The following is a 26,692-nucleotide window of genomic DNA, read 5'->3' as shown; positions in this document are numbered from 1 at the left end:
AGCCCTGCATCCGGCTCCCTGCTCAGTGGAGAGCCCGCTGCCCCCTGCCCCCTCCCTGCGGCTCTACCACTCCCCCCCCACTTGGTCTCTGCTCACGGGGGTCTGCTTGAGCTTCTCTCTCCCTCACTCCGCCATCCCCCTCCCCCGTCATCTCTCTCACATAAAGAAGTAAAATCGTCAAAAAGAAAAAAACGGTATAAGAAAGATGTTAAAACCCACAAATTTAAAAATTCAGGTGAGCACGTAAACGTGTTAACGTTTTGCCTCTCCTTGTCACCACAGAATCAAGGAGGTCAAGATGCAGGCTTCTCCGGGAAGCGCGCCGTCACCCGGGCCGGGCGGTGAGAGTCAGGCTTGACCTGTGCCACCAGCGGTGACCAAGGGGGAGGGAGAGCAGAAAGACAGGAACTACTTCTCCTAGCACGGGGGTCACGGGCTGTCAGTTCACTCCGCAAACGCTCGTCTCGGCCGCCCCTCTGTCGGCACAGCGACGGTGGTGACGCGAGGAACAGACTCGCGCCGGCCACAGCTAAGCCACCCCCAGGGACCTGCGGCCTAATCCTGACCACCATGGACGGGGTCAATCCACCCACAGAGAACCCCACCAACCAGGACCCTGGGGGGGGGGGTCCAGGAGCACAGCGTGCAGCCGCATCGGACGGCGTCCCCTCCGACGCACGCGGCCACCGGGCGACTCGGGATCGAGAGGACAGCAGGCGCGCAGCGGCCCACCGCAAACCCTCGGGAAGGCCGGTTTCTGCCGCGCACCCAGCGTGCCGGAGAAGGGCCATGAGGGACTCTGCTCTCCGCCGGGGCCTCCGGGCCTCCTGGACTAAGCAGGTGGCCGGGCCCGAGGCCAACCATGGTCACGCTCCCCTCCGAAGCCGCCCATGCCCCAGCACAGAGCCGGCTCGTCGAGAACCTGTGGCAATGGGCCGAAGAGCCGTGTCTGTCCTCCACGTCCGCTCGGGACGCCTCACCGGGCCACTCCCTCACTGCCTGATCCACTCCCCCAGAACCACGTCCTGCGCTCAGCAGGCTGGACACCGCAGCTGCGCTGACACCCCGAGCTGGTCTGCCTGTGCTCTTTCCCACGGCCGGTCCCGTGCCCGCTCCCTCCTGGGGCTCTTGTGTCCCTCCCTCCCCAAGGGGTCACCACGGCCGGGGCCGGGGTCTCTGAAGCAGGCCTTCAGAGCAAGGCCCCGAGACCACCCCCCATACGTCCCCGGCCCAGCACGCGGGCAGGCCCGCTCTGTGCGACCTGGTGGAAGTGACTTCCCTGGCGTCCCCGGCGCGGGCAGAAACAGCTGGAGTGCGGACAGACGAGTCGACACACCTCTGCAGCGACAGCAGCCCGGGGCGGACACCAGTCCGCGGCACGTCCGCACTGGACCGGCTGGGGCGTGCACACCCGAGCCGCAGGCGTGCGGCGCCGCTGCGGGAAGCCCCGAGGGCGGGAGGCCACGTACCTGCTGCGTGCTCCTCTGGGACTGCAGGCTGGACTGGAGTCGCCGCAGCAGCGGGGCGCCGTTCCTCGACAGCCTTTTGAGCAGCCAGTAGCTGTGCGCCCTCTCGACGAACTGCTTCTTCCGCTGGATCGCCACCTGGTTCGCGATCCTGTTCAACCTGCGGCACGGAGAACTCAAAGTTTAGCTCTGACAGAGCACGGGAGCAGGCTTCATGGTGGAAACGAGAAAGGGCAGGGCCACTCCCACACACCGACGTCCACACGTTACCGTCTGTGCTCAGCCCCCACCCGAACCGAACAGCTGCCTCGGGCCGCCCCGGTGCTGCCCACAGCCCGGCCTCCAGCCACCCCCAGGTTCCACCCGCCGTAGCCACGCGGGCGTCCGCCAGAGACATCAGACACGGAAGAGGAGAGGACAGCAGCGAAGCTCCTCCTGCCTCCCACGTTTCGCCGACCGCACCCAGCGGCCGTGAAAGGCTGCTGCGCCGGTGGGCTGAGCAGTGCCCTCAAGGGGGAAAGAGAAGGGACGGCAGGGGTGGCGGCTGCGGGCGGCCGAGCGGCTCCTCGCTAGCACACGGCATCCGCAAGTCACAGGACACAGCTTCCCTTCAGGGACTGCACGGCGCACGGGGCTCGTGCGAACCCCTGCACGGAGGGAATCACGGTCTAAAACCCCCCGAGGCTGGCCGGAGAGCTCCCCCACCCGCTACGGTCCTCCCTGCTGAAACAACGCGGAGACTCGCCGATGTGCCTCACCAAGACACTGAGAGAGAATAAAAACTCAATCATCAACTATGAACTTCATGAAAATACAAATGAAACGAGATGTTCCTCACTGTGCACCAAACCTGAAAATGTCCGGACGAAACCAAGCAATTTTAAGACCAAACTGTGAAGAACGTAAACGGTAAGTTACAAAATGATCGATGATCCCAACGGCCAGAACAGCCCCGGCTCCACCACGTCCAGCACCCGTCATCTCAAGACTGTCCCGAGCGCGGCTGCTGGTCGGCTGCAGACTCCAGCAGGGCTGCCCCCCTCCTGGGGCCCGCGACACCGGTGCTCCACGCGCAGAACCAGCACGGCCTCTCGCGGGAAGGCACAACTCGAGTGTCTGTCCCGCCAAAGGACCCGACGCGGAGGAACTGGGCAAAGCTCTGTGCCAAACACAGGTTGGGGGGGGCTTTGCCAGGAAAGTCCCGTCAGAGCTCAGAAGCTGACGCCAAGGGCTGATGCGAGCAGGCGCAGAACCCGTGCCCAGGTCTGTCTGCAGCGTGCCCGGGAGCGGGGGCCGTGGGTCTGCCCCTGCCAGGCCCCCAGGTGCCATGGCCTCGGCAGGAGGCGGTGGGAGGACACGTGTTGCTGCACCCACGAGCCTCTCCAACGCTGCTGCGGGCGCCAGCAGAAGGCGCTGGGGTCCCCCGGGATCCTGCCCGCGGCCCCACAGACTCTGCCGCTCGGCTACGGGGGGCCCGTGCGAGCCCTGGGCGCTACCGGTGCTGTCTCTGGGGGGGAAGTCGGTCTGCTGACCAGTCTCCTGCGAGGCACGACTCAGGAGCAGGACGGAGCATGGACCTGGACGCACACGGCTCAGACAGGTGTTCTACCACACGTGCACACTTGGCCATTTCAACAGTGGAATGAAACAGAGCGAACAGAAGTGCTTTCTAACGGTCTGAAGGTTCGAGAAAGCGCTGTTTGAGGGCAAGCTCATGAATAAGGACTCTGAACCTCATGAGACAAGCCGCCACCTAAACAGAGTCGGGGTCTCTGAGCCGCCGACAGCTCACGCACGTGAGCAAGGCTCTGAAGAACGTGTCTCGCGGTGGTCCTGGAGCGTTTACTGAAAAGCCGCCTTCGGCTGAGCTGATCCGCGTCACAAGGCACGACGAGTCCTGGAGGAGCAGGTGGGCGCCGAGTGCCCGGGCGCCCCACGTGCCCCCTCGGACACACCCCAGCCCCCGGAGGGCAGCAGCGCCCACCTGCGCACACGCATCAACCCTGCTCCCACCAGCCCCGCAGCCACCGCAGAGCAGGCGGAGGGCTGCAGACCGCACTGGAGCTCACCAGGGACAACGCCCGCCACACAGGCCTGGCCACGGGACAGGGTCCAGGAGCCTCGCGCAGGATGGGGACACGGCTCCCCAACACTTCAACTCCGACGGGACAGAGACCACAGGGACCTTCACACGATGAGAGGCAGACAGGGCTCGTGTCATTTTCAAGGCAAGGCACACCTTGGTGCTCAGGAAGAGGGTGATCGGGCGAGTCCCACACCGGGGAAGACAGCGGGAGTCCCGGGACAGGAAGGGGCTGCAGGGAGGGCTGGGGGGGCTTCTGTCTGAAGGACGGAGCCATAACAGGGGTGTTTACGCCAGGGCCATGTGCTTGCTGCTCGATCCTTCTCCCTTTGTGTTTTAAACACTTTCTTATAAATCTCCCTCTTTGAGAGAGAGAACACACGGCAAGCAGGGTGAGGGGCAGAGGGAGAGAGAAACTCGAGCAGACTCCCCACTGAGCAGGGAGCCCGACATGGGGCTCGATCTCGCGACCCTGAGATCACGGCCGGAGCTGGTTTCAAGAGTTTGGACACTTACCCGACTGAGCCGCGCAGGTGCTCCTTTAGATATTTAAAAAAAACAAAAAAACAAAAAAAACACTATTTGGCAAAGGTATAAGAAGGATTACGAGTTCGATCTTCTCCAGCCTTGCGGAACGTGTCTCCCACACGGCGCCTCCCACGTGGGCGCCCCCACGGCAGGGGGAGGGCCCGACAGAAGGTCGGCGGTAAGACACCAACGTGGGACTCTGGCGTATGATCTGGAACAAAGTGTTGTAAATCGAGTCCCTGCTGTGATAAAACCGCTTTCACAGTTTCTATTCACGTACGCGACCAAGATGCAGACTCACGTCCACGGTAACAAAACCAGGAGAACTACGGGAGAGGGGGCTCATCGGAGCGAGCAGCGTCGCAACCACCAGCGGAGCCCAGCCGTCCTGCCAAGCCCCGTTCCTGGAGACGCTTACGGGGAAGGCGCTGCAGCCGCGCACTGTCTGCCCGAGCGCGTGCCGGCAGCGGCCCCGCTGCGTGAGGACGAGCGCGCGGCACCTGCAGCCCAGCCCCACGGGGAAGACAGAGGCCATGGCCCGACCACCCAGGCCCCCCTAAGCTCCCTTTTGGGAATGATGAGCCTCTCCACTTGTGTCTGTTTTTAATATTCCAGAAATTACACCTTCTAGGATGCAAAGTGCTGGATTTGAACTCAAAAATGCGGAAGGTGGTACACTGCTTTATATCCAGAATGTCTTAGAAAAGAGAAAAGCTGACTCTGTAACAGGCGGCCCCCTGAGATAAGTCAGGAAATCGGCCACGGGACGTGGGCTCAGCGCATGCGAAGACGCCCCCGCCGCCGCCGCGGCTGTGTACCACGGAGGGCGAGCCATCGGCCGGACGCCCACAACACCCGCGAGCTCCGTATCACCACGCTGTCACCTGCAACTGACAGCGCTGTCGGTCGAGGACACTCGACGTCGCTGGGGACAGACAAGCAACACCAGCGACATGGAAACGGGAAACACGGAGCCCCGGCCCCAGCCGCTCTCAGAGACGGGTGGGCCACGCCTGGCAGGCCCTGCCCTGAGCACAGACACGGGGCGAGCTTGGGGAGGACAAATGAACAAGGATCAGTTAGAAATGTGAGTCACGAAACCAACCCAGGGAAAAAACAAACTTCCCAAAACTGACTTCTGAGGTACAAAGAAAAACTCAATACGTTCACAGTGATGATTGTAAGAACAGAATCCATAGTGTAAAATCCTCCTCCACCCCAAAAGGAAAGGAAAAAAGATAGTTTTTCAGAAGAGGTCGCCGCCAGAAGACCAGGCAGCCTCCTGCCGGCCGCCGGGGAGACCGCAGGGGTGCCCCACGCCGAGGCGGCGGGCGCTCCAACCCACGGGCCGCAGGGACAGGAGGGAAAGGCCAAGTCACCCGCGAACACACACACCAAACTGGAACCAGTGCACGTGGGTATAAACTGACCCACCCACCAGGAGCGAGGGGGCCTGTCCCAGGAAGGCAACGGGTGGTCTTGAGAAGACAAGTTCTGTAAGGAGAACTCACAGACCAGCGGTGCAGCGCAGACCGTGATCATCTCAAAAACGACCCCCAACTCCCATCAAGGGGGCGAAGGCCCCGCCAGCAGGGCCGGGAGAGACTCCCCTCCCCAGACCGACGGCAACAGGCACGTCGAGATGCTTCCCAGGTTCGGAACCGACATAACGATGACCCCCTCCCCACTCCCACGAGAAATGCAGACAGTGTTTTCTTTCTTTCATTTTGTTAAGGATCTCATTTACGTATTTGCCAGAGACCGAGCGCGACAGCACACAGAAGCAGGGAGCAAGTGACAGGGGAAGCAGACCCCCGCCGAGCAGGGAGCCCCCCGCGGCCTCAATCCCAGGACCCCAGGATCGTGACCTGCGCCAAAGGCAGAGGCTTTAACCCACTGAGCCCCCCGGCGCCCTGAGCGAGGACGTTCTTGCCGATGGGAAAGAGAGGAGGATTTAAGGACGGGTGCGCACCGCCTTCCCGGCGGGAGAAAAGCAGAGACGCGACTGAGCGGCGGCCGAGGGATTCCCGCAGCGACACCCGCGGTGCGCGGTAGCTGGACAAGGACGAGAGGAGCAGGTGCACAAACTCGGAGGTGACCAAAGGGGTCGGCGGACTGCACAGGATTCCAAGTTCCCAGAAGGTCTGTCAAGAAGCCCGACAGGACGGCCCCACGGCTGGGCAAGAACCGCGCCGGAGGGACCTGCTGGGGCTGCGGGAGCGAGCGGGGAACTCACTCCGGGAGCGAGAGAAGGCGGTCACCCCCGAACACCCAACCGCACTCGCTCCTCACCAGAGACTCGTCCCCAGGTGCGTGAAGACACGGATGTGAGGGACACGGATTCTACAAGTGACCGAGGCCTCCGCGCCCAGGCCGGGGACACTTCGGGGAACGGCGGCCTGTGCCGGGGTGGCCTGTGCAAGGAGGCCACACAGCCAAGACACGGCCGGCAGACCCCGAGGGCCCGCTGGCACCGAGGCCCAGGGGACGGACGCCGACGGGAAGGCCGTCTGAAGCTTTCCGAAGAACGTCCTGAGGCCTTCAGGGAAACGAAGGGTCATCGGACCAAGACACCGCAGGCACCGACCAGCGGGCAGAGCAAACGCACGCCCATGGGCAGTAAAAGGCAAAACTCTTGGAAAGTGCCAGGACTGAGGCAAAGCTGTCGGCTCCCGCCCCATCAACCCGCTGCGGGGCCGGCGGTCCTGGCCTGCAGCGAGCCTGGACGGAGACGGAGAAGGGACTTGCAGCCGCCCACACCATCATTCCCTCACGGACTGTCCCCAGAAATGACCTAGTGAACTACAACACATTGTATCCATCTTAACAACAACAACACAAAACTACCCCGAAAACCACGCTACTCACAACACTCCATGAGATCCCCAGGAACCCTCGGGGGACGTGGAAGCGGCGCCCCGTGAGCAGCAAGGCAGGCCCACTCGTGCTCGCGCAGCCCCTGTGCACAGACTCCCGGCTTCCCGCAGGGACACGGCCATCACAAGAAGCAGGCCTGGGAATGCACGTGGGGACGGCGACCCAACCACGCAGACAGGGACTCCGCAGGGACACTGCATGCATGCGTGTCACGCAAGGCGACGACGGGTACAGGGACAAGGCGTGGGCGCTGGAAGCCGCGGGTCGGAGCCGGCCCGCTGACCGACCACGGGGGGAAGACACAGAACCAGGCAGGAGGGCTTCGGGCTGCGGGGGGAATACAAGGGAGCGGCAGGACCTCGGCGCAGGGGGAGGGAGGCGGCCTCAGACCCAGGCCGCAGCACCACACAGGAAAAGACGCTAAGAAGAAGAGTCCCCTGCATCAGACGCCGCCGCACTACGATGTGTTCTCCAGAGTTCGCACCTGTTCTCAGGGGTGCGGGTGGCTCAGGTCGTGATCTTAGGGTCCTGGGATCGAGCCCGGCACCAGGCGCCCTGTTCAGTGGCGAGTCTGCCTCCCCCCCCTCCTCCCCCGGCTTGTGCTCTCTCTCTCTCTCTCTCTCTCTCACTGTCTCTCAAATAAATAAAACCTTAAAAGAAGACGCTCTTACCTGGTCTCTACCAACGTGCTCCTGGACGGAATGAGGAGGACAGAAAGGAAGGGACAGGCAAGGGAGACCTCCGAGTGCCGTGCCGCTCGGACGGGGCTCCAGACCTCCGAAGCTGAAGAGCCCGCAGACACAAGGACTAACGTGACGCGAAGCCGAGGGGAAGGGACGCACGCGACGTGCACAGCCGAAGCACCTGGCCACGCACATGCGAGGCAGAGGCCTCCTCAGCCACAGGGACATGCACGCCACCACTCGCGCCCGAGGTGGCCACGAAGAGACACCGGCTCGTGCCGAGAGCACCGCGCCAGTCCCCAGCGACGCCCAGCTCTGCAGCGAGCCAGGAACTCCCACGTGAGCAGCAGCGTCGTCTGGCCGCCCACCTCCAGACCCACGGCAACGCCGGAAGCCGCGACACGTGACAGCGTGGTCCTCAAGGTCAGCGCACAAGCAGCAGCAGACCCTGTGCCCAAGCGCGGCACGCCAGAGCAGGGACTGGATGAGCACACCGCCATTCACCAGGGGCCGCTGCGAGGGCTGGGCTAAGCGGACTGGAGGGCCCGAAAGGGACTTTGGGAGCGCTCCTTTCCTGTCGTTTCTTTAAAACAAACAAAAAGCGACAAACGCCTGTGTTAGTCTCTAGTTTTCCATTTTAAAACTTTTTATATAAAAACCCTGGGAAACGGAAAAAAAAATGCCATTAAAAAATTATTTTCCCTACACGTGTGCACGGCCACTGCAAGGACGTGCTCGGGACAAGCCGGCATCGCCCCTGCGGAGCCGCACCTCAGACCCCACCCTCCCTTTGCACCACCTTTTCAACTGTCCTGAGTCTTTCCAACAGGGACAGCTCACTTCTGGACCAGCTCAGAGGTCAGACGGAAGTCGGGGGGGCAAGAATGAAATCCAACCCCTCCAACCAGACAAAGCCAGAATCTGCCTTGGGAGGAAAGTGGTTCTGCAGACGCGGCTCCCAGAGACCCTCCGGTCCAGTCTGCCCTCCCCCCTTCGTAGGATTTCCCGTCACCAAAGCCGGAGGTGGCCGGGGCGCATCACACCCAAGGCGAGGTGGCCGTCTGCAGCAAGCTACCCATGAGCCAAGTTCCCCAAGGTCAGGTCCACGGTGACAGCCTGCTGGGCCACCCGACACTCCCCAGCCACATGTCCAGGTCCCGCTGCAAAGCACAAGCAGAGCAGAAGGGAAGGATCCCATGGAGGAGAACCCGGGGTGGGGGCAGAGAACCCACAGGTGGGACCTGTGGCCGCGGTGAAGAGGAGCCAGGGGCTGCCTGGCCTCCTTCTCCCAGACCGTGGGCCGGACATCGGAAGAACACAAGCGCAGAAACCTTCCGCGGGGGCGCCAGCAACACCGTGGTCACCAGGGAGCAGGGGCTGTCACTCCGTCCGGGCGAGGGACACTGGCAGGTCTGCGGACACCAGGCGAACCCAGAACAAGGCTCGCTCTGCAGAGGCGGAGGGCTGCCTTCTCCAAACCCAGCCCACCAGGGAGCAGCTTGGGAAGCACCCAGATCCCAGCAGGCTCACCTTCCAGGACCGGTCCTGAGTGCTGGCCCGGCCTCGCTGCGGCTCACCCCGAGCTCAGTCCCATTACGGGACGTGTGGGCACACGGGGCCTTCTCTGTGCCGGGCAATGGGAGGCACCTTAGAAAGACGTGGCTCCGAGGGGGCACCTGGGTGGCTCAGTCGTTAAGCGTCTGCCTTCGGCTCAGGTCATGATCCCAGACCCTGAGATCGAGCCTCACTTCGGGCTCCCTGCTCCGCGGGAGGCCTGCTTCTCCCTCTCCCGCTCCCCCTGCTTGTGCTCCCTCTCTCGCCGTGTCTCTCTCTGTCCAATAAACGATGGCTCAAATAAGAAGATTTGGGGGTCTCGCTCCTTATTTTTGCAATATTTTATAAATTTAGAGTTATTTCCGCATTTCCAATTTCAATAAAAAATTGAAATAACTACCCTCAACCCGATGTGATCCGCACCTGGGCCTGTGGAGGGCCTCCTGAAACCTCCCTCGGCACTCAACACTGTCTGTCCGTCCGCCGCGGCGTGCAGGTGTGGACTCCAAGTGCCCCGCACACATCTGGCCCCTGATCAGCCCAGGGGACACCCAGGCTGGGGCGGTCGGGAGACAGAGCAGCAACTACCCACTGCCAGTATTACAGAAAACCTAGACCAAGTCCCGATCCTATTTCTGCCAACAACAGAATGAGTATGAACAGAAATGACAAAATTTTCTTCTCCGGCACGTTCTTTCCGTGGACGGAGCGCCGTGGATCCTGGGTGGAGACCCAGACCCAGTGGGAGGGCGAGGACACCAGTGTGGGGAGCACAGCGGCTCCCTGCGGGGAGCACCAGCACCCAGAGCACCCTGGGAGGGGCCGAGCGTGGGAGGGGCTGCACAGGGCACAGGCCAAGCTGTCCTGACGCTTGAAGGACCGTGGCCCACGGCCCACAGCACCACACTCACAAGACTCCGGGAGGAGACCGCCGGCCCACACGCCTTGACCAGGTCCTTCCCCAGCGCCTCCCCTTCACTGCAGCTCCCTGGTCCAAACAAACCTGCTCACCAGACCCAAGGCACCCTGCGCCCCCTCCCCCGGCCTCCAGGTAAGACAGCCGGCGGCATGGCACAGCCCCACCCCAGGCTGCCAGAGAAGCCACAGGCTGGGGAGCACCCTCCCAGGAGGACACGCCCCGCCCCCAGTCTGAATTCAGACGGAGATCAGGGCAGGTGGGAAGGAGAACATTCCCAGAGCACTCGGGAGGCCCACATCGGTGCTTTCCCAGTGGCCAGAGGCAAACACGAGCACCTTGCTTTACCACAGGCCACAAAACGCACAACCTGCAGGTTTTACTTTTTGATTTTTTTTTTAAGATTTTATTTATTTTTTATTTATCTGACAGACAGAGATCACAAGCAGGCAGAGAGGCAGGCAGAGGGACAGGGGAAGCAGGCTCCCCGCTGAGCAGAGAGCCCGATGCAGGGCTCGATCCCAGACCCTGGGACCATGACCTGAGCTGAAGGCAGAGGCTTTAACCCACTGAGCCCCCCAGACGCCCCTTCAGTTTGGTTTTTAATGCTTCTTTCCAGAGTAGCCGCTTCTTTAGACCCTGCACAGGCCCTTTCCTGAGGACCCCAACGCCGGCAGGGGGCCACGCCTGCCTGTGGCCCCACACCGAGGGTGGCACACAGCGGGCCAGGCAGCCCTGGGGGACCAGCAGCCCTGGGGGGGGCTAGAGCCCCCACCTCCCGGAAGGGCTATGCCAGCGCCCTACACGGCCCTACAGAACTTTTCTCAATTACAGTCAAATTAACTTCCAGAAACACGGCAAAAAAGACGTACAAAGCTCAAGCTCACCCTGTTCACACTTATGTTCACACTTATGTTCACACTTATGTTCACACTTATGTTCAAGAAGCATAAACTTTCTCCGTCAAGTGTCTCCCGCGCCTGTCCTCACCTGGCGTCTGCAGAGGGCGGGCACCGACCAGCGATGCCCCGGAGTTGACGGAGCTGTGGACCCGACCCTCCAGCTCGTCATTAACAACTTACCAGGCGTGCACGTGCCCTGAGCCACCCCCACATAAATGACCCAAGTGGCCGAGAGGACCAGGCTGGTATCAAGGCCAACAAAGCACATCAGCCTCTGCTCGTTAGAGGCCAATCTCCTCCACAAGGAAAGAGCCGCCCCCGCCAAGTACGACAAAGGCGAGCGCTCGGGGAAAACTCCGGGACTACCGGGAAACCAGACGCCACAGCTTGCTGAGTCCTCCTTCTGGCCTGTCCCCCTCTCCAGTGCCCACCTCGACTGGTCCCTCCCCCTAAAAAAGCAGCGTGGAAGATGAGGAACCAGAGAAGACTCGCAGAGAAGAGCAGCTACTCGAGGGAAAGGCACCCCTGCGAACCGAGGAATGCTTGTGGCGGTACAAAGTGTTGGTTGTTCTTGGGAAGCCCAGCAGAGAGGGAGGATGCGATCTCCTCTCTAGACTCTGCTCCCTCCTGCGGCTTCGTCCTGCTGCCGAGTGAGACACACTCTCACGAAAGCCCGTGACGCCCGTGACGGAGACAAGACAGACAAGGATGGGCCTGACGCAGACCTCGGAACAACCCTCGGTCACTGTGTCCGCGGCCACACCGGCAGGGGGACCCTCAGAGGCAGACGATGACCCCGCCAAGGCAGAGCCCGGTACTGCACCCATCCACCTCCACCGGCAGCCCCTGCAGCCCCCCGGGAACGAGGCCGCCAGACCAGCCACACCTCGGGCCGCGGCTTCAGGATAGTAAGAGCCGTGGCTGGACAGCCCGGGCCACCCCAGCACCGGCCCTGTCAGCCCCCAGAGCGGTCCGACCAAAGATGACCACCAGCTGAGGGTGGCCGGGAGATCTTCCAAGGCGGCCCAAAACATCAAGATCTCCCGAAGTCTGGGCAAGCCGGACGGCACGGCCCCAGGCCCTAACCCAGGTCCATCTTCGATCTCTGCTCCCACGTGCAGCGACGGGCTACTGCTCAACTAGAAGAAGAAAACCCAACACGGGCCAGGCGACAGCTCCGGGCCACACTTCAGCTACATGACCTGCTGTGCAACGCTTCAGTCCAAAGTGTGGGTGTCTCCTCCGTCAGGCCCGGTCACCTGAGACCTGCGGGCGCCCAGGTTCTCCCGCTGGGAATGCTTTCTCCTGCGAATGGCCCAGCAGCCCCCGCGCAGCCCCTCGTCAGCAGCCTCGGAAGGAGCACGTCAGCTCCCCGCGCCGGGCACGAGGGGCCAGCACCGTGGACTTCCGGCTCCTCCATTTTTCAGGTCGCATTTTCTCCCTTTCATTTACCTCGACCACCGTAAAGCTGAAGTTTTTAGGGCTCTTCAGCCGAAGCTCTTGATGCAAATCTCACACTTTCTGGCCCAAGGCAGAAACGCAAGTAAAACTACCTTTTAAGAAGTCTGGCAGACTGGTTCGCAGACACTGGTTTTCACCTGGATATGAGGGACAAGCACTTTTATCCGCTTCTGTCTGAATTTACTGATTCTGCAACGAGTATGAGCAAAATTTCAGTCTGGGAAAAGTCACACTTCTCGTGTTTTTTTAAAAGATTTCCTTATCTCAGAGCGGGAAAGAGATCGCGTGCACAGTGGGAGGGACGGGGAAGGAAGCAGGCGCCCCGCTGAGCGTGGGGTCTGCTGCGGGGCTCGATCCCAGGACCCTGAGATCATGACCTGAGCCGACATCAGGAGTCGGACACTCAACTGACTGAGCCCCCGGGAGCCCCTACTTCTAATTCTTAAGAGACACTAAGCGCCTGCTCCCTCGGGAGAAGAGAGCGCTCCAACGGGCACCGCACACGACCCCTCACAACCCGGCCGGTGACCCTAACCCAGGCGTGACGGTGAGGACCGAGCCGCCTGCCTCATCACACACGCTCCTCCCCGTCACACACACGCACAAAAACAACACAAAAACCGAGTCTTGGATACATTTAAGGGAAGTCTTCCTTCTCCGCAGTCCAAACGTCCCCCGCGTCTGTCACTCGGTCTGGGACACGAGCAGGTTCTCTTTCTGGCGTCCAGGCCACAGCACGGAAGCCCAGGCTGCCCTCGGGCGCATGCGACGGTCTGCACCCTCACCTCGCCGCCCCATGCGGTCTCCTCCACCAGACGCCCACCAGCCCCGTGCCCGACGACCAAGTGCCCGCCACCCGCAAAGCCGCCCCCAGGCCTGGGGGCCTCCAGTCCCTCACCCTCATCACCAAGTCACCCACCCACACGCTGAACAAAACGCAAAGAGCAAGTCCGTAACTGGACCACAGGCAAGGACGAAGAAACAAGTCCCGGGACAGGAGCCGACACAGCCGCATGGGGACTGGGCCTGGGACACTCCCCACGGCGGCCCCCCCAGCACCGTGAGCCCTCCAGAGCCCCCGCGCCGCACCCCCACCGCGGTGGCCTGCTGTCCACTGGAGAGCCCCACGCGGACCCCTAGTCACAGCACAAGGGAGGCTGCGGAAACCCAGACGGGGGAGCGGCGTCTCCCTGTACGAAGCTCCTGGCGGCCCCACTCTGATCTCCACTCGTCACTTCCCCGCCCCTTCACTTTACAACAAGTCATACTTGAGATGCCCCAAGGTTCCCAAAGTTGGAAGCGGAGCGGAGCGAGGAACAGCTTTTTATCGTGTCGAAGGTGATGGATCAGGGCCCGGACTCTAACTTCCTGCAGTCGGGAAGCTAGGGCTCTAAGGTCCTCGCGGCTCAGGGGAGAAGGTCCGTCAGAGAGCCCCCAGCTGACGGCCCCCGTCCCGGGGTCGCCCACCCCGTCCCGGGGTCCCCCGTCCCCGTCCCGGGGTGCCCCGCCGTCCCGCACCCCACGCCTGCAGGCACTCACCTCTGCGGGGGGATGTGGGGAGCACACACGGGCGGCAGGGCCGCGCAGGGCTCACTCGGGGTCTTCTTGGCCTTTTTTGCTTTCTTCCTGACTTTGGACGTGGACCTGACGGCTTTGACGGAGCTCTCTTTTCGACAGACGCCGTTTTTCATCTCGACATCCCCGTAAATGTTCAGAGGCCTCCGGGTGCAGCCCGGGGGCGTGTGGACGTCACAGTAAGCGGTCTTTCTGACGGAGAAGGTCGTGGCGCCGCCAGTGAGCTCCTTCACGGGCTCCATCTTCATGTAGAGGCCGGCCCTCTGGGCGCACGTCACGTGGAAGGCGGTGTAGCAGTTGGCCTTGTGGCACTGGATACAGGCGCCCACGCCCTTCTGCTTACAGAGGTAGCAGGTCAGTTTCCACCTGGCCGGAGGGATGTTCCTCACGCCATCGATGGGCTCGATGAACACTGTGTTGGCAAAGCCGACCTCCGGGATCCACAGGGCACAGACCACGTGGCCCCAGCGGTCGTCGTCCGTCTTTTTGAAGGCACCTCCCTTGTTGGGGCAGAGCACGCAGTCGGCGGGCCGGGCCCGGGACTGCAGGCAGTGCCGGCAGAGCCACTGGCCCTCGGGGATGTAGGGCACCCCGTAGCACTCCTGGTGCACCGCCAGGTTGCACATGTCACAGAAGAGAATCACGTTGCTGTTCTGGCACTCGCCGTCCATGCAGATGCAGCACACGGCGTCCTCGTCGATCAGGGACTGCTGCTCGCCCTGCTTCTGGTTCTCGCAGTAGGACTCCTTCTCGAAGCGGTCCATGAGGAACTCAAACACGCTCTGCGACACGGCCGAGACGCAGTCGCCCTTCCGCTTCTCGTTGACGATCTCCAGCCAGGCGTAGTCCTCCTCGTCCATGTCGTACTCCACCTCGTTGTCCAGCTCCTCCGCCGACTTCTCGATGAACTTGTAGTACACCGGGGGCCGCCGCGGGGCGGAGGGCGGGCTGTACTCCACGATCCGCACCTTGGGCTCAGGAAGCGCGCCGGCCGACGCCAGCGGGCCGTGGGCGCTGGGCAGGGCCTCATGCCTCTTCTTGACCCGGTTATTCTTGTGGCGCTTGGTGCGCGCGCACGCCGGCGGCCTCTCCCTGTTCTCCTTGTTGCTGTTGCACTCGCTCAGCTCCTGGGCGGTGAGGTCGTCCTCCAGGATGACCTCCAGAGGATCGAAAATGCTGATCCTGTGCAGGCGCCCCTCGATCTCGATCTCCACCATCCTCTGGGCTTGCGCGTAGGTCAGGGTCTCTCGCGTGGGGGAGTGCTTAGTGCCGCACGGGGAGGAAGGGTGCCTCGCTGCAGCGCCGCGATGACATCGTCCTTTCCTCCTCATTTGGTACTGACTCCCTGAAACGGAGGCACAGGGGCGTTAACTGCCTGCAGAAGACCCGAGACGAGAAAAACCACCAGACACCGCGGCCGGAGCGAACCAACCAACTCAAACTACATCGGAAGGAAACTCCCAGCTGACATCGCTCCAAGGCTTCCAAAACCACGCACCCCAGGACTCGTGATCGGAGGTCACAGACCGCCTAGACAAGACGACACAAGGAGCACGGAGAGGCCTTTGAGAGGCACAAGTCCCTCCAGGCCACTCTGGGGTTCCCATAGCTCGCCAGTCACCTTCCCAGACCACACTAACAGGTCGTCAAGATGACCGCAGCATTCGTCCTGAGGAGAGGTCCCAGCTCTGAGCCCAGGAAAGCCCACACAGGGCTGGACTCCAGCAGGCACAGAGGTCGTGACAGCAAGGGCAGCGCGCTCAGTGGCTGCCCGCTCGGGGCCAACACGCCCCTTAACCAGATCTCCCCCGGCCCTGCTGCTGCCCAAGAGGGCTCCTACTGCCCTGGTGCAAAACCCCTGCCGGCAGCCAGAAGCCTCGGCAGTCTGACCACAGCGGTCCACCCTCTCCACCAACACGGCCTCCGCACAAGGTGAGGCCCAGGGCCACTAAGCCATGCCAGAACCAAAGAGAGGAGCCCCCCTTCATCCCCAGGAGGCCCAGCCCGCCTTCCAGAGGGCCTCAGCAGTGACCGCACAGAAACCCCCACAGCCCAGCCACCCGGCCTCGCTGCCCCAAGGGCACTTCTCAACTGCTGGCGTGACTGCAGCGCCCACCGTGCCCTCCTCATCACGTCCACCCAGACGACGTGCAACGGGCCACGGAGGGCACCTCTGCTCGCCCCCAATAGTGAGCGGCACCCCCCGCCGTCCGAGGAGAGCCCTCGCCCTGGGGTTGCCAGCAGTGGCTCAGGAGCCCGACAGCCTGGCCACAGACCTTCACGAGCGTTCGCTCTTTTCAGACCTCCACCATCGAACTCAGGAACGGAGGCTGCTCTCAGCCTGCCTCACAGGAAGACCCTGGACCGCCGGCCGCCAAGCCCGGGGTCACCGTAGGATGACAACGAGGACCTCTGACTTCTCTCCCCGAACCACCGCACTCTGCTGACAGGAAGCAAGACGACTTCTAGGAGACTGGCCTCCAAAAGGACTTTCCAAGCCGGGGGCTCAGACCCACTGCTCTGCAGTCACCCCGAGGAGCTGGATCGCGGCCACACAGCAAGCCAGCTGGCCTTGGGGAAAAGCCCTGAAAGCACGGGAAAAGTCCTGAGAGGCAAGACCCGAAATGCACTTTAAGACAGAGACTTCAGACTGTTCTCCTATCGTCAAACAGAAATCCCTGTTTTATGCTGAAACCTTCTAGGAATTCCCTGTAAAAACAAGATGAAAATGCCGTGGCCGGCCAAAACCCCATGCACCTGCGCCTCAGGCCTGCGCAGGGGCGCCCTCAGCCCTGGACCGTGGGGGTCGGGCGGAAGCCACCGGCCGGCCAGCCCTGCACCAGCGATGCCTTGTGGAGAGAGGTGTCAGCACCACAGCCTCCAAGGAGGGGACCCTCGGGCACCCGGGGACGGCCTCACGTGTCCCCACCAAGGTGGTGCAGGAGCAACATGGTTACTCCCCAGGTTCAAAGCCAACGCCTCACCTTGTCCTCTGGGCACCGCACCGAGCCCATCTAACTACAACGGGCCTCCAAGAGCCACACTCTCTGGGGGGGGGGGGGGGGTCTTTAACCACTGTCCACCAGAAGTTCACCTCACAGTTCCCGGTCCCCGCAGGCCTGTCATCTGGACTCGAAGCTGGGACCGGGACAGAGGGCACTGAGCAGCACAGAGCGACTGCCCCAGGTCCTCGCCTCCCTACGCCCACTGACCGGCACTGGACGGGCCGCGTCCACACAGGCGCTTCCCTGGAGCAGTAGGACTCCCCGGGGAGGTGGGCAGCAAGGACCCTGAGCCAGCGCTGGCAGCAGTGACTCCGCGGCGGACAGGCAGAGAAGCCGGGCGGAGAGGAAGCGCGCTCTCCCACCGTCGCTCCCGGCCCCAAGCAGTCCGCCGCGGCCTGGCCTGGGCCCAGCCCCATCCGCTCCCCCACGTCTGAGCGCCGCCAGTGGGAGCAAGGCCGGTCCCCAGCGCAGGGGCCTGTGCGAGGACCGCCTGACCCGCGGACGCGCCCAGGGCCCCGGACCGACCCCGCGGGTGCCGACGACCTGGATGGGCGTGGCGCTTCCGGGGCTCGGCGGGGGTCAGGACGGCTCTGGGCCCTGCGGCGGCTGCGGCTCCGCGCTCGGCCGGAAAGCGGGAGCGCCGCGTCCTCCCACCGGCCCGGCCGCCCCCGCCCACCGCCCGCCCGGGCGCCCGAGCCGCGAGGCCGGCGCAGGGCACTGGGCTGGGCACGTTGAAAGTCCGGCCGCAGCGCAGGGAGTTTCCTGCCCCGGCAGAAGCGGGCGGCGACGCGGTTACATAACGCGACCCGCTCGCGCGCCACCGACGCGCCGGCCCCGACGCCCGCGGCCCTTCCCGCCCGGGTCCCCGCCGCGGCCGGCACAGCGGAGCCCGGCGGGGACGAGCGGGGACGAGCGCGGCCTCCCGGACGCCGGCCCCGACCGCCCCGACCGCCCCGCGCCCCGGCGGCTCCCCGGCTCCCCCGCGGCCGCCCCGACCCTCCGCGGCCTCCGGCCCCGCCGCCGCCCGACCCCGGCCCCGCGGCCCCGGCCTCCCCGCGGCCTCCCCGCGGCCTCCCCGCCCGCCGCCGCCCTCAGGCCGCCCGCCCGCCGCGGACAATGCGCCGCCGCCGCGGCCGCCAAACATGGCGCCGGCCCAGCCCCCGAGAGGCCGGCGGGCGGCGGCGGCGGGCGAGGCGGCCCCGACGCGGCCCCGACGCGGCCCCGACGCGGCCCCGGCCCGGCCCCCGCCCACTCACCTTCGGGGCCGCGGCCGCGGGAGCCCGGCGGCGGGCGCGGAGGCCGGCGCGGCCCAGGCGGCGCGAATGGCGCCCGCGGCTCCCCCGCCAACGGCCGCGCAGGCCCGGGTCGCCCCGCTCTGGGCTCCCGTCGGCGGCCGCGGCCCGGCCCGGCCCGGCCCGGCTCGGCTCGGCTCGGCTCGGCTCGGCTCGGCGGGCGCGGGCTCGGGCTCTCCGGGGCGGCGGCGGCGGGCGGCGCGGGGTCGGGCCGGCGGGGGAGGGGCGGCGCGGGCAGGCCCGGCCGGAGGCGGCGGCGGCGGCGCGGGAGGCTCGGACGCCCGGGCCGGCGCGGCGCTCGCTCCCCGGCGGAGCAAACAATGCGGCGAGCGCTCCGCCCCGCGCGCTGCGTGCCCGCGCCCCGCCCACCGCCGTGACGCGGCCGGGGAGGGGCCGCCGTGACGCGCCGGGGAGGGGCCGCCGTGACGCGCCGGGGAGGGGCCGCGGCCGGGAGGGGCGGGGCCGGGGCGGGGCGGGGCCGCGGGCGGGGCGGGGCGGCCGGGCCGAGGGAGGGGCGGCCGGGCCGGGCGAGGCGGGCGCCGGGACCCTGGGCGGGGGGCCTCCGGGGCGCCGGGGGGACCGGAGGGGGGGCCGGCGACCTCAGGGACAGGGCCGGACCCGGGACCTCTGTGCGGTGTCGGGGCCCCCAGGCGACGGGCCGGGACCCTGGGGGAGGGCCTGAAGGGGAGGGCCGGGACCTCAACTCGGGGCGGGGACCCTGGTCTGGCCAAGGCCCTGGTCCAGAGGGCCTGAGGGGGTGTGTGCGGACCCTGGGTGGGGCAGGGAGGGGGTATTGGGACGGAGGGCGCAACAGGACGCGGGGCTGGGGGCCAGAGAGGGCGACTGGACTGGGTCACCAGCCAGGGTAGAGGGCTAACCCGAGTGGAGTTACAGGACACTGGGCAGGGGAGGGAGGCGGACTCCCAAGGTGGAGGCCAGCCCGTCAGGGGAGCTGGCTCGGGAGAAGTGAAGCCCAGTGCCCCGGGAGAAGCCTAGATGGTTCTGTGGTTTCCTGGAGGGTTCCTGGCTAGCACAGTGACCACGAAGGAGGGCTGGGCCCTGGGAGAAAGGAGCCGGCATGGCCCCCTCGCTGGAGGCAGCAGGAGAGGCCCTCAGGAAGAGAAAGGACACCCCTCCCCCCAGGGCAAAGGTTGGGTTCCTCTGAGCTGGTAAGATCTTGTCCTTATCCGGGCAGGCGGGGCAGAGCCCACTGCCTGGGGCCCTCCAGCAAAGGCCTTACTTGGAGCAGGCCGCCCTGACCAGGGTCCTCCGTGGGAGCCGGAGCCCACCAGCCTCTGCTGACCGGCACTTGTGTCTCCCTGCCCCCAATGCACAGGTTGAGACGGGAAGGTTTGGAGGGTGGGCTAGGATTCCAGCCACAGCCCCCCTCGAGGCAGGCCCAGCATTGGGACCCCAACCACATGGGCCCCAGCCCCGGGAGCTGCCGTACAGATGCCCACTGATCTGAATGCAGGCTCGCCAGGGCACGCAGTGGCAGAGGACAAGCAAGCTGGGCCTGCATCCCTCCCTCGGCCTTGGGCAGACCTGACGCAGAGCAGCGAGGTGGAGTGTCTCAGGACAGGGTCAACAGTAAGAGGCTCCGAAAAAGAAGGTGAGAGCCCGGAAACCCTTCTCCCAGGACCAGAGGTGGGGGGGGGGGGCTTCTCACATGACGGAGTCATGCAGGAGGAGTGAGGAAGGAGCTCACACAGCCAGGTCAGAGCCACATCCTGGAATCGCCAGGATAAAGAGACGAGCTCAAAGGCCTTCAGAGAAGAAGGGTCTTTTTTTTTTTTTAAGATTTTACTTCTCTGTTTGACAGAGATCACAAGCAGGCAGAGAGGCAGGCAGAGAGAGGAGGAAGCAGGCTCCCCACTGAGCAGAGAGCCCGATGTGGGGCTCGATCCCAGGACCCTGCGATCATGACCTGAGCCGAAGGCAGAGGCTCCACCCAATGAGCCCCGCAGGCGTCCAAGAAGGGTTTTCTTTAATCAGACCGAATCTGATCGTTACTTGGCAAAGAACCGGCCATTAAAATTCTAAGAATTCAAGAATTCCGTGTACAGAGAAACTCATTCGTGAGACAGCAAACGAAAGGTGTCTTCACAGTCTGTAAACAACCCAGTTTGCCACACCCAAAGTCTCCAGGAAAATGCCGAACGCCTCTGGCAGAGGGACAGGTGTATCCCGGAGAAGACCTGGACGCCCGCAAACAAGGTCCCACGACAGCTGAGCAAGTCCCAGATGAGCCGACACGGCGTAGGGCAAGGGCAGGTGAGAGCAGGAAGAACGCGCACGAAGGTTCTCGTCCTGGTAGCGGGTTTTCAAACTGGTAGAAGGAAGTTGGGGGGAAACTGACCTGCGGAAAGACGGGCGATATCAACAGACGGCCGCACGCATGGTGAAGAAGGGATATGATGCGACACGACGGGAAGAAACCCAAGCGTTTGTGTAACAAATGCATGTGAACGTGTCACACAGATGGAGGACGGAAGGAGGGACCGTGTGTGCCTAACCCTGTCCCTCCTCTAAGACCGCAAGGAGGGGACAGAAAACTGAACCGCGAGAGGCTCGCGGCACCTGGGCCTCGCCGGCGAGGTTAGTGTCCAGGACCCCCTCAGACGCAGCAGGAAAAGGCCAGCAAATAGAGTAATAGGCAAACCCATAAGCAGGCTCCTTGCAGAGAACGTGGCAGCCCGTAGGCTCACCCGTGACTTTAGAAATGCAAACTGCAATCACACCCCATGAACACAAATCTTCAAGTCAAACCCGTGGCGACAGGAAAGGAAGACCGGCGGGAACAATGACAGATAGGCGCGGCCCCTGCCAGCTGGAGTGGCCTGTGGTCCGGTGACCTTGGGAAACAATAAGGCGTTACCCAGTGACCTCGGACCTGCGCGTCAGTTACCCACGGCTACGTGTCGTGCTACTGCACAACTCTAGCTCAGGAACAAGGACCGCTCCTTTCGCACAGGGATGTCCTATTTGGGCAGGATTCAGCAGGCGCAGCCCGTCCACTCCACACTGCACCACCTGGGGTATCCCTACTGCGGGCTGGAGGGCCCACGTGCAAGGTGGTGCCCTAATGGGGCCGGTAGGCCGTTTCCAGCTGTGGAGAGGGGGATGGTGTCCACGTTCCCAGAGAACCAGGTAGAAACTGTATCACTTCTCGTGCTGTGGCCCCGACGGTCACAAAGCATCACTTGTGCCCAAGCCTGTCCAGATTGGAGAGATGAGACGCCCACTTCTGCCCTCTGGGGAGATGAGTGTTAAAGTCACATTTTAAGAGGAAGAAGCATGCAGTATGGGAAAAGTGGCGGGCCCTTGGAGAGAATGCAGGCTGCCACGCGTGCGCTGCAATTCCCAGCTCTAGGGTGAAGCCGATACCTACTCCTGGATCCAGTCTCTGCCTGAACATACACCCAAGAAAGCTCCACTCATTCACGGGGACGTGTGCATCGGTGTTCAAGACAGCACTGCTTTTAATGATAAAATACTGAGAGGAAGAAATACCTTCAGTGTCTTTGGAAGATAAAATGAATAAAGCGAGGCACATCGTACAGCAGAAGAGAACACAACGGCTTACACGAAGAAACTTGGTCCCGCTTGGAGCCCTGTGGCCGGGTCCCAAACATGATGCTGAATGGCAGTAACTCAAGACAGTGATATAAAGTGCGGTCGCATTTATGCCCACCAGAGTGAGCTCGGAAGTCTAGGTGCACACACCCCGGATCCCCGGCTTCGCATCTGTCCACGAGGCTGGAGTTCGTACTGACAGCTCCGATTCCGCCCCAACTGATTTCATTCTGTCCTCTCTCTCCGTAGAACTCGTTTCCAACAACAAAAAGCCTCTGTGCACTTACCTGGTAGCTCTCTCGGTCTCCACTGTGTGTTGGGCTGTGCCAGCCAGAAAGTGGGCCCAAGACCCTCAACCACCACCCCTACCCCGTCTCCATTAGGACGCACAGAGCCTGACGAAGGCAAGGAGAGGGCAGCGGTGTTCTTTTCTTGTCTATTTTCTAGCAAGAGTCCGATGAAATCCTTCTTCTTTGTGTCTGATCTAGCTTGAACCTTTGCTACAGTCGATGGCGCCTACATACACAAACACAACGTCCTTTAAATGGTATTCTCACTTCAGAACTCAGGAAAAAATAATTTTTCCTGACTCTTTTAATAGAAACCTAGTTGTTTTCATAGTTTCAATAGAAGTCAGCCCTCTTTTTTACCAGGATATAATTAGAGAAATTGCGCAACCTCATGTGGATGTCACACGTGAGACTCCATCAGGGTGACCCAGCCACTCTTAGGAACAAGGGTTGTAGCATCTGTGTTGAATCCATGACCACAGAGCCCGCAGATCCACCGAACTCGTGCTCCTGTCCTGTGGTGTGCCAGATCTGAGTCCTACAAGTGGTAACGGAGGCAAGAGCTGTGCAAGACCAGCTGTGTGTGGTCCTTGAGAAGACAGGGACTTACCCAGCTGTGCAGGTGCTGCAGGCAAATCCAAGGGAGATCACTTTAGTTCAGTTTCCTAACCTAGGACTGGAAGAGCAAACGAGAGAAAGCTGGGGCATAATAGAGACTCGACCCCACATTCCTTACGGCGACATCTCCAAACGGGGTGATTTTCTGGACTTGATCACCAGGAGACATGGATGCACCAGCCCAATGGGGAGGCTCACCCAGGTTAATTACCACTTCTGCAGCACCTGTGAGTGACTCAGGTCCAAACACGGGAAGACTCAGCTTTCTGCGTTCAAGAATAACCTTTGTAGATCCTTTATCATCAAAGGGAGCGGTTAAGAGTTTCCAAAACTTAACGATGGGTGAAGGGAGTGCTCGGTTAATCTCCCAACCCTTGATTTCAGCTGGGGTCATGATCTCAGGGTCATGAGCTCAAGCCCCGTGTTGGGCTCCATGCTCAGCTCAGGAGTCTGCTTGTCCCTCTCTCTCTGCTCCTCCCCACCGTGCTCACACTCTCCCTGTCTCTCTATCTCTCTTTGTCAAATAAATAAAATCTTTAAGAAAAAAGAACAGGTCAAGGGATGGTGATGTGTGCTTTGCTGGGCGGCTGGACGTTGTGTAGCACGCCTGCCGAGGGAATTTTTTATGTTCTCAAGACCGCGCCTGTTTCACCGCTATTTACTATTGATTATGACTTTTTTACAACCCATTAAGGGTAGACTTTAACTTGCAGAAAACAGACAGCTAGATAAAGTGATCCCTGTCTGATAGCAATGCACATGAATTTTGTCCAGTAGTAAGTGATAGAAATTTTTTGTCTGGTAAAGAAAAAAAAATTATGATTAGAAGAGGTTGCCATTTAATGGCCCTGTAGATCACTAACCAGTTTGGTTTTTTTTAAAGATTTTATTTATTTATTTGACAGACAGAGATCACAAGTAGGCAGAGAGGCAGAGAGAGAGAGAGGAGGAAGCAGGCTCCCTGCCGAGCAGAGAGCCCGATGTGGGACCCAATCCCAGGACCCTGAGATCATGACCTGAGCCGAAGGCAGAGGCTTAACCCACTGAGCCCCCAAGCACCCCCACTAAGCAGTTTTTAATCTAAATGAGCAAGCTTGTCTTCAGCCAGTACCAATACTTCTGTTTTCAGTCCTCCCCAGATTTCTCTTCTGTTGCCTTCCCCACCTGTTATGTGTTGAGTCGTGTCCCCCAGAAGATATGTTGACATCCTCGCCCGCAGGAGCTGTCAGTTGGCTCTCACGGGGAAGTAGGCTCTTCACAGATGGTCAAGGTCAGATGAGGTCATTGGGGTGGGTCCTTATGCAAGGACGGTGTCCAAGGAAATCTGGACACGGATGCACAGGCCACAAGAAAGCCGTGTGGACCAAAGCAGATTGGAGGGATGCAGCTGTTAGTCCAGGGAAAGCCGAGCCTGACAGCTGCCAGAGGTAGGCGGAGACGGGAGGATCCTGCCCTACTGGTTTCAGAGGGAGTCTTGGCCTCTAAGCTACGAGACAATACATTTCTGTTATTTTAAGTCACCCAGTTTGTGGCCACTTGCTATGGCAACCATAGGATACCAATCCATTTTCCTAGTACATGGTGACTTCAAGTTTCCTGGGTAAGCCCATCCGACCCATCGGCAAATCGTGTTGGCACCCCTTCAAAATGTGTCCAGAACCAGCCCTGTGTCACCACTTCCTCTGCTACCACCGGACCAATCACTATTGTCTCACACCTGGATCATCTCGGTATCTTGACTAGGCTCTGTGTCACCTGTGACCCTGCGTTCTTTTTCTCAACACAGCAGCCCAAATGATAGTGCCACTTCTGCGCTTAGAACCTTCCAGCGGCTCCCCGCCTCTCTCAGAATAACAGCCAAAGGCCTCAGCCTACCAACCAAAGAACAACCAGACTAAAAATGGGTATAAAGGATTTGAATAGACATTTCCTCAAAAAGACACACAAATGACCAATAAGCAAATGAGAAGATGTACAGCATCATTAACCCTTTGGGACATGCAAATCAAAACCACAAAGAGACACCACTTCACACCCACTAGGGTGACTGGGATCAAAAAGTCAGATGCTAACACATGTTGGGGAGGGTGTTCCTGGAGGGAGTGTAAAAAGGTACAACTGCTTTGAAAGACAGTTGGACGGTTTCCCAAAATGTTAAACACGGAGTTACCATATGACCCAGAGATTCCACTCCTGATTGTGTGCCCAAGGGAAATTAAACACATGTCCACACAGAAACTTGTTCACGAAGATCAGCAGCAGTATTACTCATAATGTCAATAAGCAAAGATAAACCGAAGTCCATCAGCACAGGAACACCGGATGGGATCGATCCATGGACGGAACAAAAATGGGTGCAGTGCTGAAATGTACCGCATGGAAGGCTCTTGAAAACATTATGCAAAGGGAAAGATGCCATTTCTATGAAATGCCAATAATAAGCAAATCTATAGACACAGAACTCATGCTAGAGGTTGCCAGGGCCTCAGGGAAGGGAGAATTGGAAACTGACTTCTAGTAGTATGGGGTTTCTTTAGAAATGATGATGTTCTAAAATCAACTGTGGTAAGGGTTTCCCACCCTTGTGCCTGTACTAAAAATCACTAAAATGTACATTTTAAATGAGTGAATTGTGTGGTATGGGAATTATAGCTTAATAAAGTTGTTGTAAAAATATATTGAATAAATAATTACATAAGTAAAAATTTAAAAATAACAACAGAGACATCTGGTTAGATGGTGTGGACTCATCTCTCCCAGCTCATCCAACCGAACTCAACTTTTAAAACCAGGGAATAATACAGCAATTATAGGAAAAGAGAGGGAGTCTGACTGGGGGCCTGGGATTGAGGAACAACACTTGGAGTGTCCCAGGACCTACCCAGGAGAAGGCTGTCCAGGTCCAGGATCTCCATACAGCCAGTGGCAGAAGGCAATCCTGGCCCACTGTCTCCCCCCCTGCCCCCCAGCAGCTGAGGGGAGCTCACCTATCCTCCCCTGCGGGAACTGGTAGAGATCAGGATGTACCCTCCATCCCACAGATCCATCTTTCTGCACAGCCACCTACTACCAGCTCTGGGCAGCAAGGGAATCGCCTCTGTCCCAGAAATAAGTGGGAGCTTCTGTGGCAACAGGTGAACAAAGCAGACCAGAGTAGGAATTAAGGGGCTCTAAAAAGCGAGACTGTCGTTGGAACCACAACCCACGAAAGTAGGCCAGGATGGGTCACTCCTAACAGGAGCACTGCCTGTGAAAGCGGAAGGGTTAGATCGGATTCGGAGTCTCCTCACATGACATCCACGCTGCTCAGGTTACACTCTTAAAACTCACTTGTCACACCAAGCATCGGGAAAGTCGTACCGGACCTAAGAAGAAATAATCTACAGATGCTACCGCTGAGATGAATCAGTTGTTGGAATTGCCTGATGGGAACTGTAAACTGGCCATCTCAAAAATGCTTCGGCACGTACTTATGAATTACCTTAAGACAAAAGAGAAACCAGAAACTCTTAGAAACAAACAACAGACAAAGGAAGTTACAGAACTAAAAAATACACCAAAGTAAGCAGCTCCCTGTAGAGTCTCAACACCACAATGAATATGACAGAAGAAAGAATCCGTGAACCAGAAGACAGAACAACAGAATTACCTAATCTGAGCCATAGGGAGAAAAGACACAGGAGGAAAAATAACAAAACTTCAGGAACCCATGGGATTGTATGTAAAAGATAGGTCTAACCTCTGTGTCATTAGACTCTAGAAAGAGAAGAAAGGATGTGAAGCTGAGAAAATATCTGACCAACAAATAGCAGAAACTTCCCAAATTTGGCAAAAGACGAGACATTCTGGAAGCCGGGCAAATCCCA

The 26,692-nt window shown here is 60.7% G+C and overlaps 1 protein-coding gene across 8 annotated transcripts in view; it reads right to left on the bottom strand.

The window, feature by feature from the left end:
* BRD1 (bromodomain containing 1) overlaps positions 1 to 18,645 on the bottom strand; it is a 41,360-nt gene extending 22,715 nt beyond the window's left edge. For 7 of the 8 annotated variants that reach the window (XR_014313949.1, XR_014313950.1, XM_082739465.1 and 4 more), the window contains exons 1-3: positions 18,307 to 18,439; positions 14,010 to 15,390; positions 1,470 to 1,626 (exon numbers count right to left, since the gene is read on the bottom strand). Coding sequence is in view for 6 of the 8 variants with exons in the window: in XM_082739465.1 (XP_082595591.1) it covers positions 1,470 to 1,626; positions 14,010 to 15,376 (1,524 nt within the window). In the remaining 2 variants the exon portion in view is untranslated. Of the gene's footprint in view, positions 1 to 1,469; positions 1,627 to 14,009; positions 15,391 to 18,306 lie in introns of all 8 variants that reach the window. The other variant, XM_082739464.1, reaches the window with a different exon arrangement.
* Between the last annotated feature and the right edge of the window lie 8,047 nt (positions 18,646 to 26,692).

This window comes from Mustela nivalis, assembly GCF_964662115.1.
Source record: "Mustela nivalis genome assembly, chromosome: 7".
NCBI lineage: Eukaryota > Metazoa > Chordata > Mammalia > Carnivora > Mustelidae > Mustela > Mustela nivalis.
This window is presented reverse-complemented; position numbering and strand designations above follow the sequence as displayed.